At 29.9% G+C, this 14423-nt stretch overlaps 2 protein-coding genes across 2 annotated transcripts; one reads left to right on the top strand and one right to left on the bottom strand.

The window, feature by feature from the left end:
- Window positions 1-5051: 5051 nt before the first annotated feature.
- LOC133300545 (serine/threonine-protein kinase PEPKR2-like) lies at window positions 5052-6259 on the top strand. Its single transcript, XM_061500108.1, has 3 exons — window positions 5052-5517; window positions 6023-6138; window positions 6233-6259. Exons 1-3 carry the CDS (start codon window positions 5052-5054, stop codon window positions 6257-6259), a joined length of 609 nt encoding a protein of 202 aa, XP_061356092.1.
- A 2013-nt stretch (window positions 6260-8272) lies between these two features.
- LOC133300555 (myosin-binding protein 3-like) lies at window positions 8273-11099 on the bottom strand. The gene is made up of 6 exons (XM_061500117.1): window positions 11023-11099; window positions 10470-10867; window positions 9846-10046; window positions 9064-9077; window positions 8555-8855; window positions 8273-8487 (listed from the first exon to the last, which is right to left on the bottom strand). The coding sequence occupies exons 1-6, from the start codon at window positions 11097-11099 to the stop codon at window positions 8273-8275; spliced, it is 1206 nt and encodes a 401-aa protein (XP_061356101.1).
- Between the last annotated feature and the right edge of the window lie 3324 nt (window positions 11100-14423).

The following is a 14423-nucleotide window of genomic DNA, read 5'->3' as shown; positions in this document are numbered from 1 at the left end:
TGAAAATGGAGTTGACAGCTGCTTGCTTATTTTCACTGAAAAAAAAGGGAAAAAAGTACTTCTACTTGTGTTTAGAAGAGGCGAATCTTAACTACCAGGGGATAGATTTTGAAAGGCTATAAAATTTAGATTCTTTATCTGTTAAGGTGAGGTTAAGGGGTAATCGAGATAATAGGTAGGAACATATTTAGGAAGAGGGTATAGCTGAAAAAGGAAACATTAGATAATTCAATCCAAACCGAAAAAAATTGGATTGGATCGGATCAGATCGGATCGGATTTGAAAACAAATTAAAACCGAATGCATGATTATATGATTAAACCGAAGGGATTGGATCGGATGAATTTTTCTTCCAAAATCGATCCAATCCAGACCGCGAACACCCCTAGTGAATCATATGCTCGGAAAAAGAAAGAAAAGGTGCATATGCTTTGGAATATTTTTTTAACGAAGAAGGTAATTTATTATTTAGATCTCTCATGAGTCATGATGATTAGGATTGGCTCATAAAATGCTAGATTGAAATTAATGTTAAACAAATTTTTTTATAATTAGTTAAAAGAATAGAAAAATATGTAATCATAATAAATTAATTCTAGATTGTAGTAAAAATCATCAAAACATAACCAATCACCAAACTGAATTAATAATTTTTATAAATATAATCAAAACAATTAGTAATTCATGAAAATTGTGAATTTAAAAAAGTTTAAACCCAAAGTTTCTGGTTAGCTCATTACAAGTTGAGAGAAAAGTAAATTAATATGGATTGAATTTTGGTAACTTAAACCAGATTAATTGATAAGTCATGACTCAATTTAACAACTCCGGTATCAATTTAACAACTCTGGTATCGAGGTATAAGTGTTTACCCTCCTTTCGCTTTGAGTCAACTATGTATTGTGGTAAAATAAGAATAAAAATTTCATGGATATATCTTAAACATAATTCACTAATAAAATTGATTCATGAATTTTTGCCCTCATTTTTACTCTCATGGCTCAAAGTATTCCGATCAAATCAGGAAAAAAGAGAGGGATTTAGTGTGTCCTTTTAAAGGACGTAAATATGTCCTTTTAGACATAAATAGTTTTGTCAATAAAGAGAGGACAAATGATATATTTTAATTAAAATACGAGATAATTCTCTTTTTATTTTTATTAGAAATTATTAGGTGAATTTAAATTGGAATCAAGGAATGGGAACACCCATTTATCAAGTATATATTATTTTATTTTTTAAAAATTCCTGATATGAATTAAGAGAAATCAAATAAAGGAAATTCAAGGAAAAACAAAGTCAGGTATTGGATGAAGGAAATTCCTAAGATAGAAATTAGGGAACAAATTAGGGAGAAAGTCAAGAAGAATATCAGAAATTTGTGTAAGGAAAAAAGTCCAATATGATGACAATATTGAATGGTAATTAACCTGGTATTGACCAATCATAAAGGGGGAATAAATACCAATGATTTTCAGATTTCAAATTTGAATTACCATTTCAAAATCCAAGTTAAAGTTATTCATTAGTATTTTATAACAACTCCTACTTTATACATGTTTAATGTTAATATGATGACAATATTGAATGGTAATTAATATGATGAAAATGAGAAACGTGTGTAAGGAAAAAAGTCCAATTTCGTTAATATGATGACTATTAAATGGTAATTAATCTGATATTGAACAATATAAAGAAGGGAATAAATACCAATAATTTCCAGAATTCAATATTTGGATTACCATTTCGAAATCCAAATTAAAGTTATTCATTAGTTTTTTAAAACAGTTCCTACTTTATACACGTTCAATGCTTTTTCTTATATAATTTGACGATATTCATTTTTTTTCTTACTAGTTCATTATTTTTCTTACCTAATTTGACCCTGTTGATTTTTTTATTCCATAACATGTAATTTGTTATTCCCATGGGATTGGCGGTATCAGATTGATCAAAGTTAAGAGCAATATTAAAAAAAAACTTTTTATCTTTCTTTCTTTATTTTTTAACTTTTCAAAAATTTTAAAAATAGCAGAGGTGAAGATTAACGACCCGTTTGAATGAATTTTTTTTTCAAAAATTGCATTTTATAAGTAAAAAGATATATTTTTCACTATAAGTTATTTTAGATTTCTATTATAAAAAAGCAAAAATTACAATTACTTATATAATTATATATAATAAATAAAATTTACTGAAATGTAGCTGGGGCTCCGACCCTACCTAAGCATAATGTGGTTCTGCCACTGATGGGCAAGAAAACAAAAAAAAAACCGTCTAACGTCCAAAAGAATGGCTCCACACAATGGCGGAGCCAGAATTTAACTTTAGTTGGGGCAAAAAATTTGACATGTCAAACATTTATCATAATTACACATACTTTTTATTTTTTAATAATATAATATATGATGATTTATATTATTCATTTAAAAACATATTCTGAGATCAATTAGAATAATGAAATGTTTATCGAAAAAGTTAGTGCATTTTTGTATGTTTGCTCTGATATATAATCAACGACAATTAGGCTGCGCATGACAATCATTCTGATTCCTGGCATTGTTTCTGAAAAGGAATGATTCTTTTCTATTTCTGTGCCTTGGAACAATTCTGAGAATCAGAATTACGTTTGTTAACATATTTTATTTTTATTCCGAGAATCAGAATTACGTTTGATAACACATTTTTTTTATTCCGATAATCAAAATTACGTTTGATAACACAATAAAAATCTATTTCTTTACTTTTGTTTATAGATTTCATCAACTGTATAAAATTGCAAATGACAATAGATTTTAACCGAAATACTAAATTTTATATTTAAAAAATTATATAAAAATTTATAATATTTTATTATATAGTTTTTTTTACGACAATTGCTAATATATAGTTTTAACTATTATTTTTCATTCGTCTTCACAATTCACATTTTTTTTTCTCATTCCCTTGACCATTTTATTTTTTAATATCATATGCTAATATATAGTTGTCATGCCTTAACCTCATCTTTGGATTGAGAGGAGAAAATGGAAAAAAGTTTTTAAAGTTTCAAATCTTTTCTCAATTGACTGAAGAGAAGAAAAATAAAGCAACTACAATAATAGAAATCAAAAATTAAAAAAAATTAGCGTCATCTCTTTCTTAATCTTTTCTCTCATTTTCTTCCATGTCATTAAAAATTTATTAGGGCCGTTTGGATGGATTTTTCTCTCTCAAAAAGTTGTCTTTCTTCAGAAAAAAAAAAGCATGTATGAAAAAATATGTTTGGACGCATGCTTTTAAAAAAAGCAAAAGTCATAAAAACTTTAACTTTTATAAAAAGCACTTCTAAAATAAGTAAGGTATAATTTTTATTTTTTTTGAAAGCTCATCCAAATAAACACTTATTTTCGTTGAAGTGAAACAGAGCACTTTTATTCTTATTGTGAAGGAATGGAAACACCCATTATCAAGTATATATTATTTTATTTTTTAAAAATTCCTGATATGAATTAAGATTAATCAAATAAAGGAAATTCAAGAAAAACAAAGTGAGGTATTGGATGAAGGAAATTCCTAAGATAGAAATTAAATAGAAATTAGGGAACAAATTAGGGAGAAAGTCAAGAAGAATATCAGAAAATTATGTAAGGAAAAAAGTCCAGTCTCGTTAATATGATGACAATATTGAATGCTAATTAACCTGGTATTGACCAATCATAAAGGGAGAATAAATACCAATGATTTTCAGAATTCAAATTTGAATTACCATTTCAAAATCCAAGTTAAAGTTATTCATTAGTATTTTATAACAACTCCTACTTTATGCATGTTCAATGTTAATATGATGACAATATTGAACGGTAATTAATATGATGAAAATGAGAAATGTGTGTAAGGAAAAAATCCAATTTGTTATTCCCATGGGATTGGCGTATCAGATTGGATCAAAGTTAAGAGCAATATTACAAAAAAAGCTTTTTATCTTTTTTTTTTTTTTAACTTTTCAACAATTTAAAAAATAGCAGAGGTGAAAATTAAGGACTTGTTTGAATTTTTTGTTCTTTCAAAAACTGCATTTTTAAGGAAAAAAATATTTTTCACTATACGTTAGTTGCGATTTCTATTTTAAAAAAAGCATAAATTGCAAAAAAGTCAAACATTTATGTGAAATTTGTTACTATTGAATGGTAATTAAATGACAAAATGAGAAACGTGTGTAAGGAAAAAAGTCCAATTTCGTTAATATGATGACTATAAAATGGTAATTAATCTGATATTGAACAATATAAAGAAGGGAATAAATACCAATAATTTCTAGAATTCAATATTTGCATTACCATTTCAAAATCCAAATTAAAGTTATTCATTAGTTTTTTAAAACAGTTCCTACTTTATACACGTTCAATGCTTTTTCTTATATAATTTGACGATATTCATTTTTTTTTTTCTTACTAGTTCATTATTTTTCTTACCTAATTTGACCCTGTTGATTTTTTTATTCCACTGATTGAGGAAATTTTTTAAAATCGTAATCAAATACACCCTTGAAATAGTGACGCACGCAGGAGAACATAAACTGGAACATCCTATATTATATTAAAGGAAACAACGTTAGCTAAGCAAAAAGAGTGTGACTCTCAAGGTTTGTCTTCTTTCTTTCTTTTTTATGTGCTTGTCGTTCGCGTATTCCCCTAAAACTTTGATAGCAGATTTTTAGGGTTTCATTCCCTGATTGAGAAACTACGTCGTAATAGTTTCCCAATTTGTGACTTTTTTCTCATTGCTTATACTCTCCGCAACGCATTACAGGATCATTGGCTGGGATTGCGAAGGTTTGTTTCTTTTTCTTTCTATGTTCTGGCATCTTCTTTTCTTGTCTTGCAGGGGTCTCGTGATGTGATGGCGCTTTTTGGCGCCATTACGTTGCGAGAAAGCTTCGGGGTTCGATTTACTTTCTTGAAGTTTAATTGGCGGGTTTTGCCACTGCTCCTCCTTGTGGGACATTGTCTCTGATGACCGCGGGAAGAGGCCTAAAGAGGAAGATAGGTTGCATTGACGTGGCTACCCAGATGGGGAGGAAGAACAAGATTGAAGATGATTATGTTACTGGGGTGAGGATCGGGCAAGGAAAGTATGGATCTGTTTCGTTGTGTAGGTCTCTTGTTGGCGGCGCGGAGTATGCGTGTAAGACTCTGAAGAAGGGGGATGAGACTGTTTACAGGGAGGTGGAGATAATGCAGCACTTGTCTGGGCATCCTGGGGTTGTGACTCTGCTGGCAGTGTATGAGGAAGCTGATTGCTCTCATCTGGTGATGGAATTGTGCTCTGGGGGAAGACTTGTCGACCAGATGTTTAGGGAGGGCCCTTGTTCTGAACAGCGGGCTGCTAATATACTTAAGGAAGTGATGTTGGTCATCAAGTATTGTCATGATATGGGAGTTGTGCACAGAGATATCAAGCCTGAGAATATTCTGCTTACTGCTTCGGGGGAAATAAAGCTTGCTGATTTTGGCCTGGCCATGAGAATTTCTAAGGGTAATATGTTAAACCTGTTTGGATGATCTTCTTTTTTTGTTATCCTATGGTATATATATGTGCTAACTTCTATGAATAGAATCCTTACACAACCTTCCTTGTGTAAAATTCCATCCTAGTCATTCTGTTAATAAAAAATGTCTAGGCAAGTTTGAAGAAGTTCATCATGATGAGCTTTCAACTGAATTGTACTTTACTAATGTTACCCTGTACATAGGAGTAAAAATTGGAGAGTTCAAATGGTCATCTCCCTTAAGTTTACTATGTTCAGTATTCAATTAAATTTGCTAGCGGTCTAAGAATAAGAGGTCCTAGAGAAAATGCTTATAATAGTTTGAAGCTAACCATTCATACTCTAAGGTCACTTTGTTTAATTTTTAAGCATTTAAAAATATCAGTAATTCAATTGACATATATATAAATACACACACATAAGTAAAAGATACATACATGCATACATGAGTAATTTATGCATAGCCTCATTGTCTAGAAATTTGCATTGCAGGTCAGAACTTGACGGGTTTGGCTGGGAGCCCTGCATATGTTGCACCAGAAGTGTTGTTGGGTAGATACTCAAAAAGGCGGATATATGGTGCTGGAGTGCTCCTGCATGCTCTGTTGGTTGGTGTTCTTCCATTTAAAGAAAAGAGTTTTTGAATTTTAACTTTTTGCAAATTTTTAACTTTTTGCAAATTATTTTTCTTTTTATACACAGAAAAGGACACATGGCAATAAAAGATGAAAGAAGAAGATGAGATGGAAATTTGAAGGTCGTTGGATGCTTGTTTGATATGAGGGACAACATCAATTTGAAGATTTTTTTTTTTTTAAAGTAGTCTTTGTTTTGTAAAAAGGAGTGGAACTCAGAACTTAGTGGAAGTCAGATTTTCATGTTGAAGAGAGAATTCAGTTTTTAGTTGTAATCAGTTTTTACATTTTGAGCGCTTTAGTTTTCTTTGAGAGTTTCTTGGAGATACATGCATTTTTCTTCTATTTATCAAAGGATTAATTCAAAATCAACAACAGTTATTTTTTTCTTCTATTTTTCTATTGTTGATTTCAAATTAATATAACGGTAACTAATCAGATAATAAGAATAATAAGTCTAAAATGATAATAAATATAACTTTCTCCGCTTCATAATTCGCTATAATCTTTTTTTCTCCATCCTAACAAAATTAGTCTTCTCAATTTGCCGTTGATTTTAGAGTAAATAAAACAATCTGGTGTAATTATGCACGTCAAAATTTTGTTCCGGCATATGTTATGCCATTTGTTTGACATGCACTCTGTTACAACACTATTCTTAAGAAGTAAATAATTTTGAGATCTTCACCAAAAAAAAAATTTATTTTGAGATGATCAACATTATAATCATTTCACTAATTACCACTTTCAAATAAAATACTTACATATTCATCATAGTTTAATGAGGCTACTGTCCTCCAAAGGTCGCCCAAAACTTTTCACCTCATAACAATAATAATAATAATAATAATTTGACAGTTGAATATAATATTTTCAATTATATGTTTTTGATTGAGAGTATAAATCGACGATAGAAATATGAATTATTTAAAATAAATAAAAATATATCACTAAACATATTTTTGAAAAAATTATAATTAATTAATGAATATCATGATCCATGAAGAAGTAATTATGAGGTCTAAACAGTAACTTCAGTCATCATAACCATAACTAACAAATATATACAGATTATAATTTATACATAATCGATACATTATTTTGCCGTGTGAAATTTTCCAAGCTCATACTGTTAACACCCACAACCTAACCTACGTAATGCAACATTAATGGTAAAGATCTATTTTAATCCAAAACCTTAATATATTAGGTGATATTACATTAATAATTTTATATCTTTCTAACATTAATCACTATACCACAAGTATATATTTATCATAATACTTTTATTATTACATTTATTATATATTCTTATATAATTCAATTAAGTAATTCAACCAGCAAGTTCAACAAGTGATTCATAGATTGAGCCAATGACTTGTCAACTTAGTATCTCAACCGAATTGATAATCAGTTTAATAACATTGGCTCACCTATTAACAAAATTCTTTTAATCACACATAAACCCAACTAAATATGGGCTCTATATGTACACACAAAAAAATAAATAAAAAAATATGAGCTCTACATCACGAGAATTGGTTGCCATAATAAGTCTTAAATGAAACTCCAAATGTGATGAACTCATCTCTAAGACAATCTAAAACAAAGTGCTTTGTGTTAGATGTCATATTGGATCCATTTAGAAGGCCTAACTTATCACTTCATTGAAGGATAAAGCTCTTTTTTATACTTCACTCTTCAGTGACAAAGCCACATTGGGGTTAGCTAGTGCCTTGGCACTAGATAATTTTCAAACTTTTTAGAATTTGTTGGCATAGGTAAAGGCTAAAATTTAGTAGTTATGCAAAACAGATAAAAGGAGCAGGGGATAAATTTTTGAGGAGCTCGCACAAAGATGTTGCAAGATTTCTTGAAGAAGATCCATTCCTTTGTCTCCATTCTGTGTGGATCCCTTACAGTGCTTTAGAAACTCCCTATCTGTTTTAAGAGCTTGTAACCTCTCATAAACATGATCAACCTCCTCTTCAAAGGACACCTTCATACTATCCATTTCAAGTGTAGGAAATGAGTTTTGCATATCAAGTCTTTGTCACCTGGTCTTGATGAAAGCTCAATCAAGTTAAATTCATCAAGGAATTGCTCATTATATCACCACTGCGATAAGTTTTTCCCTCAATGCTTTGAACTCATCTAGAATGGACACCTTATCTTCCTCAAATTCTGCCAATGAATTATCAACAACACTTATATACTTTGCACAGTCTATTGCCATCTCCTCCAAATTTGAAACTGTATCAGCACTTAAATTGTTGTGGCTGCTTTCCTCATGGTTGAAGATGCCATTGTCTTCATCCTTTGCTTCATAGTTAATTAAGATCAATGGTTAGCTCATCCATGTTGCTGCAAGATGAAGAGGAGTCTCTACTTCTTACAATTCCATCTTTTCTTCTCAACACCCTCAATTTCTCTTTTCCTTCATAGTCCAGTATCTTTTTCCTGTGCTCTTCCAATTCCATTTCAAGTTCTTGCTTCTCTTTCTCTCTTTTCATCATTAAATCATTCAAAATCTGCAAAGCTTCCGGATCATACTCTGATTGCTCTTCCATCATTCTTTGGCACTGCAATGCTTCCATTTGCATTGCTGCTTTTTCTTCCTGCCGCCTGGTAATCATTGTCATTGTCTGGTTAGCAGCTATTGCAGAGGCACTTCTCTCTTCTTCTAGTTCCTGATATAAAACACTTAAAGATTCTTTCAGATTTTTAAGATGATTTTAGCCGTTTAATTGTTAAAACTGGATCACCACATTCTGCCTCACTTGCAACACTTCCATCCTCAAAGAGCATCAATTTCCTATTAAGGTAAGGAACAGAAGTTGGAGTTTCATGAGATGAAACAAAATGAAAAGAAAAAAAATAATGTATGATATGTAAAACCTTCATATGTTGTCCTGAGCAATGAACACATTAAAGGCATTGGGAACTTCAGTATCATCATCATTGGTTGAAGATTGATCTTCTTGTATGCATTGACAAGAGCAGTCTGGTTCATGAAATGGAGGCTTATTGGCTGGGGAGAAAAAACTTCTTAAAATTGTTGATATTTTAAATATATTAAAAATGATATCTCATGTAATGTATGCAAACGTATTACATCTACATATGCTAATTTCAATTGATGAACTAGTTACTAGGAAACATCGAAGTGTAAGTTCTAACTTATACTCAAATGCAGAATATGATAGATCATAAATACCTCCCACCATTGCTTTCCTTTTGTTTTGAATAGTTTTTGCAACTGATATGAAAATTTTCTATTGAGTCTTCCAAACTCTTCTCTGCAGCCCAGATGGTGTGCAGCTCTATAGTAGAGTGAGCTCAGGGACTCATGAAGCTGAAGATGCACCCTTTTATAGACTCCTCCATCATAGAGTCTGTTCAAGTGTGCACTGAAGATGGGGTCAATTGATGGCAGACCAAAAACAAAACTTAGTTGATGATTTCAGATGATTGCAGACCAAATACAAAAGTAGGTTAACCACTACAATAAGTGGACAACATTAATAGACCATATACGGTTCTCCATTATCAGTAGAGAACAATATAGGTGGACCACATAAAGTCACACCAGGTCACACCACTAATCACTATTACTTTTACTAACACGAACAACACAATTGCAAAGGGAGTGTGTAAAGTTCTTTTAATTCTTAACACACCTTGTCTATTATCTGCTTCTTCTATAGCTGCTACTGCATTGCTACCTCCATTGGATAAAGCTTGAGACTCACAAAGATTATTCTGAGCAATGAATTCATCAAAAGCATTTTGAACTTCAGCATTATCATCACTTGTTGAATATTCATCTTCTTGTGTGCATTCATATGAGCAGGCTGGATCTTGAGATTGAGGTAGATATGCTGCATGACCAAAAACTTGTGAGATTTTATGGTCAAAATATATGCAACAGGATCACTCAAATAATCGTACTAACCCATTATGTTTTCATTCGGTGACTTCAATAAATAGAAACATGAAACGTGAACAACCCAAGTTAAATAGATGATGGTTAAGAAATTCTAAAAAAACATGTCCTGTTCCTTTTGTATTATCCAAGGTTCTGAGGAAGATTCAACATTGTTGCCATCATTTGGTAAAGTATGAGCTTCTTAAATAGTAATCCTCCCTGGAAGTGACTCAACTACAGTTTTAAATCTTCAACTTCCAAACCTATAGAATTCTCCAAGCCTGTCATGTTTGTATCCAAGCTTTGAAATTCTCTCAAGTTTGTTTTATAGCTGCATTCATATCCATTGTGAATAATGCTGGCACTTCAAATATACTTGATTGTGCTCTAATAGGTGACTCAGTAGCAAAACTTTCAATCTTTTGCTCCCTCTCTAATGCATGAGTTTCACAAGCTACATGATTCTCAAAATGCAAATTCAAGTTTTCTATCTTCCTTCTCATCCCTCTCTTTATCCTTTTCATCAGAGTACAAGTTTGAGAAAGAACTTTGCCACCTCTCTGAGGATAAAAGCTTTCAACAGCACAAACTATATGATGCTTATCTTCTATCCCTTCGTCATCATGTTCATGATCTTCCCCGTTGTTGCTCTCAAACTTTTCTTTATCACCTTCTTCAATTTCATCATCTATTACTTCTAAAATTAGAGTCCCTTTGCTTGTGTAATCCACATCACCCCAAGAAGGCTTCAATAGCAAATATGCAAACCTTGCACTGCATTTTATGAAGCATATTTAGCAGGCAAAAGCACCGTTGTATGAATTTTTTGTGGAAGATTTTCAATTAAAATTACATTTGATAAGTTTTACCGGACTATAGTCAAACATGTCAAAAGGAATGACGAAATCAGTCTCATCATGTATTGTTACGGGACTACTGATCCACTTTGAATTGTGCAAGCAGTTCCGTAAGAAAAGTTAACGGCACCCAGTCCCGTCAGAGACATTGATGACACTCCCACTCCATGTCAACCACTCCCGTCAGACAAACCAACGCAACTAATGAAATTAAATTAATCCCGTCAAAGTATTTGACGTATCGGGTCTTGAAGTTTGATAATTAATCCTGTCTAATTTGTTGACCTGCACAAGTTTGATATTCAGGTCTTGCTTGGGTTTTTTTTTTTTTAAAAAAAAAAACTAAAAACAAATTAAGTGATAGGACCATGTTTAAATAATATGGTGTTGAATTTAACTTGATTTCTACTGTGATAGGCACATTTTATGTATCTAATTGTATTTAAAAATTTATAATTTATTCTAAATTATTTGTCACTTTAAAAAATAAAAATATATTATTTTCTTAACTCTACTTTATTTTTTTATTGCTACTTATTCCAAATGATTTAATAGAGTGAAGGTGTAATATAATCAAATAAACTTATATTTTCATTAAATCGAAAAGTATTTAATGAATTATTTAATTTTTGTACAAAACTTTAAACAATGATTATTTTAAAACTAAAATAATTTGTACTTTAAAATTTTGTATTATTTACTTTTAAATTTTGAAACAAAACTTTATCGTATTGTGTACTTTTGAATTTTGAATTTTATGTATTTATATAGAAATTTTGACACAACTTATGCTTATATCATCAGGACAAATTTTGAAACAAAACTTTATCGTATTGTGTACTTTTGAATTTTGAATTTTATGATATTATATAGAAATTTTGACACAACTTATGCTTATATCATCAGGACAAATAAAATTAAAATATATTAAATATAAATTTTATGAATTTTAATTATCATTTCATTTATGTTTTTATTTTATTTTATTTTAAAAACAAAATATATTTTAAAGTTTTTTTTAATAATTGGCATGATTAGATTTAATTTGATTTTAAATATATTAATTTAATATATTACTTTTAAATAAAATTAGAAATAATATATTAAATTAATACATTATAAACATAAATGTATTTAAAATATTTTAATTTTTTTTATCCTGGTGATATAAGCATAAGTTGGGTAAATTATTCCTATGTAAATACATAAAATACAATTAGATACATAAAATGTGCCTATCAATATAGAAAGCAAGTTAAAATGTGCCTATCTCTCAATTTTTATAATAAAACACGTCATTTTTTTAGGGTTGGTACATCTTCTGTTAATTTGTATTGTATAATATTTTAGAAAAATTAGTAGAGTCATTAATTTGTTGATTGATCCATCACTCCACGGAGATATAATAATACTAATCCATATCTTTGAGATATATAAAATTATAAATCTAGCCTCACCAAATAGATTGAATTGGTTCCCACCGCCTCCGTTTTCATCTCAAAAGAAAATCTTGCTTTTCAGTTTTCACACTCTTTCTGTCTCAAATCAATTCCTCGTTCTAACGTAACAATGTAAGAGAGAGACAGCGAAAGAAGAAACATATTTCTTGTTTATCTTGTTTACCTTACTTGTTGTTCTGTCCGATCAAACCAGTGGTGGAGCCAGAATTTAATTTTAGTCGGGCCAAAAAATTTGACATATCGAAATATTTATCATAATTACACATACCTTTTATTTTTTAATAATATAATATATTTATGATATATATTATTCATTTAAAAGCATATTCTAAGATCATAATTTGTAACATTAATTTTCAAAGTAATAGGATTAATGTTGTTTTAACAAATAATAAATATTTATTTAAAATTTAAAATATAATATAAAATTCAATTAGTAAAAAAAGTGCAAATTATATGTGTGTGTGTGTGTATATATATATATATATATATATATATATATATATATATATGAAATTTTAATGTGATTTTTATGAACATTTTCATGTGATCTTTATGAACATTATTTCATGTGATGTTAATGAAAATTTATTTCATGTCATCTTTGTGAATAATTTTTTTTATCTTTTACATTTCAATTTGGTTTGGGCCTATAAACTTTAGGGGGTGTATTAAATTATGATTTTAAAAGACTTTTTTTTGAGATAAAAAATCTTATAAATTTTAATAGAATTTATAAGATTTGAAAGGACAATATGAATTTATACGATTTTAAAAAATCATATAAATTTTTAACAAATATTCAAAATTACAAGAGTCAATAAAAATAATAATAAAGAAATGCAATGATATTAATAAAAAAGTAAAACCTAATATAATTTTTTCAATTAAAAACTTAGTAAAACTAATATAATTTTTAACAAACATTCAAAATTACTAAGTATAAGCTCTTCACATATTTAAAGCTATACTAGTCCTCCACGCATCAGCATCTTCTTATTCCTGCTCTTGGGTTTGACCAATGAGTTAAAAATTATCTTCTTCATTAACTGGTGATACTGAAGATGAAGATGCATCTACTGATTCAATTGAAAATTTATCTGAACGACATTCTTTGCGAAGAAAGTTATGTAGTGCTACACATGCTAGCACAAGCTCTGCTTGTGTTTTAAATGAAAATGGAGGTGCTGACTTAAAAATTGTGAACCGTGATTTAAATATGCCAAATATCCTCTCAGTTACATTTCTCAATGATGCATGACGAAGATTGAACACGAAGAATATTAGGATTTTAATAGAGCTTGCCATCGAATTATTAAGATTTTTAATATGTATCATTGCCAAACACGAAGAATATTAGGATTTTATGCTTATTATAATCCAAACAATATACAAAAGAAGAAGGTCGACAAATAATGTATGTGGTAAGCTTATTAGTTCAATTTTAGAGATTAGATACATGTTTATCGTCAACTCTATACAACTCTGGTAAAAAATAAAATGAAGCACATCATTAATCATGAAGGAGGAATACCAAAACCTGATAAATACATACGACAAACAGTATCATTAGTCATGAAGGAGGAATACCCATACCTGAGAAAATATATGAGAGTCAGAAAAGAACATACCTTGGCTTTGAGAAAATGCTAGAGTAGATTGTGAGACACTGCAGTATAGAAATCTCAAGAAATCCTAGGGGTTAGGGTGAGATTGTGAGAGAGACATCTTATTTATATTTCTCACTAAAAAGTCTCACGAAATCCACTCCAATGAAAAATCCATTAAAATTGTCAGATTTTTGAATACCACAATATTGTTTTTCCTCAATGCTTTAAAATTTTAATTGAATACCAATGGATTTTTTTGTCTAAAATAATCCATTAAAATCCTCTGAAATCCTAATCCAGTACACCCCCTTGGTTTGCAACTTGGTAGGCCTTACAGGCCACATTAGGTTTTTTAGTTTTTTATAATAGGTCAGGCCAAACCAATAAATCAAGTCTTTAATAT

The sequence above is a fragment of the Gastrolobium bilobum genome, unplaced genomic scaffold (assembly GCF_033153095.1).
Source record: "Gastrolobium bilobum isolate Gb01-03AN ecotype WA unplaced genomic scaffold, APGP_CSIRO_Gbil_v1 utg390121, whole genome shotgun sequence".
NCBI lineage: Eukaryota > Viridiplantae > Streptophyta > Magnoliopsida > Fabales > Fabaceae > Gastrolobium > Gastrolobium bilobum.
Note: the sequence above shows the minus strand (reverse complement) of the source record. Positions and strands in the feature narration are given on the sequence as shown.

Coding starts and splice junctions, on each gene's coding strand:
- LOC133300555 (XM_061500117.1), bottom strand. CDS start 11,099: ATGTCTCTGACGGGACTGGGTGCCGTTAACTTTTCTTACGGAACTGCT. Junction 10,868..11,022: donor CAAAGTGGATCAGTAGTCCC/GTAACAATACAT, acceptor CATAAAATGCAG/TGCAAGGTTTGCATATTTGC. Junction 10,047..10,469: donor ACCTATTAGAGCACAATCAA/GTATATTTGAAG, acceptor TTGGTCATGCAG/CATATCTACCTCAATCTCAA.
- LOC133300545 (XM_061500108.1), top strand. CDS start 5,052: ATGGGGAGGAAGAACAAGATTGAAGATGATTATGTTACTGGGGTGAGG. Junction 5,518..6,022: donor GGCCATGAGAATTTCTAAGG/GTAATATGTTAA, acceptor TTTGCATTGCAG/GTCAGAACTTGACGGGTTTG. Junction 6,139..6,232: donor TGCTCCTGCATGCTCTGTTG/GTTGGTGTTCTT, acceptor TTTTATACACAG/AAAAGGACACATGGCAATAA.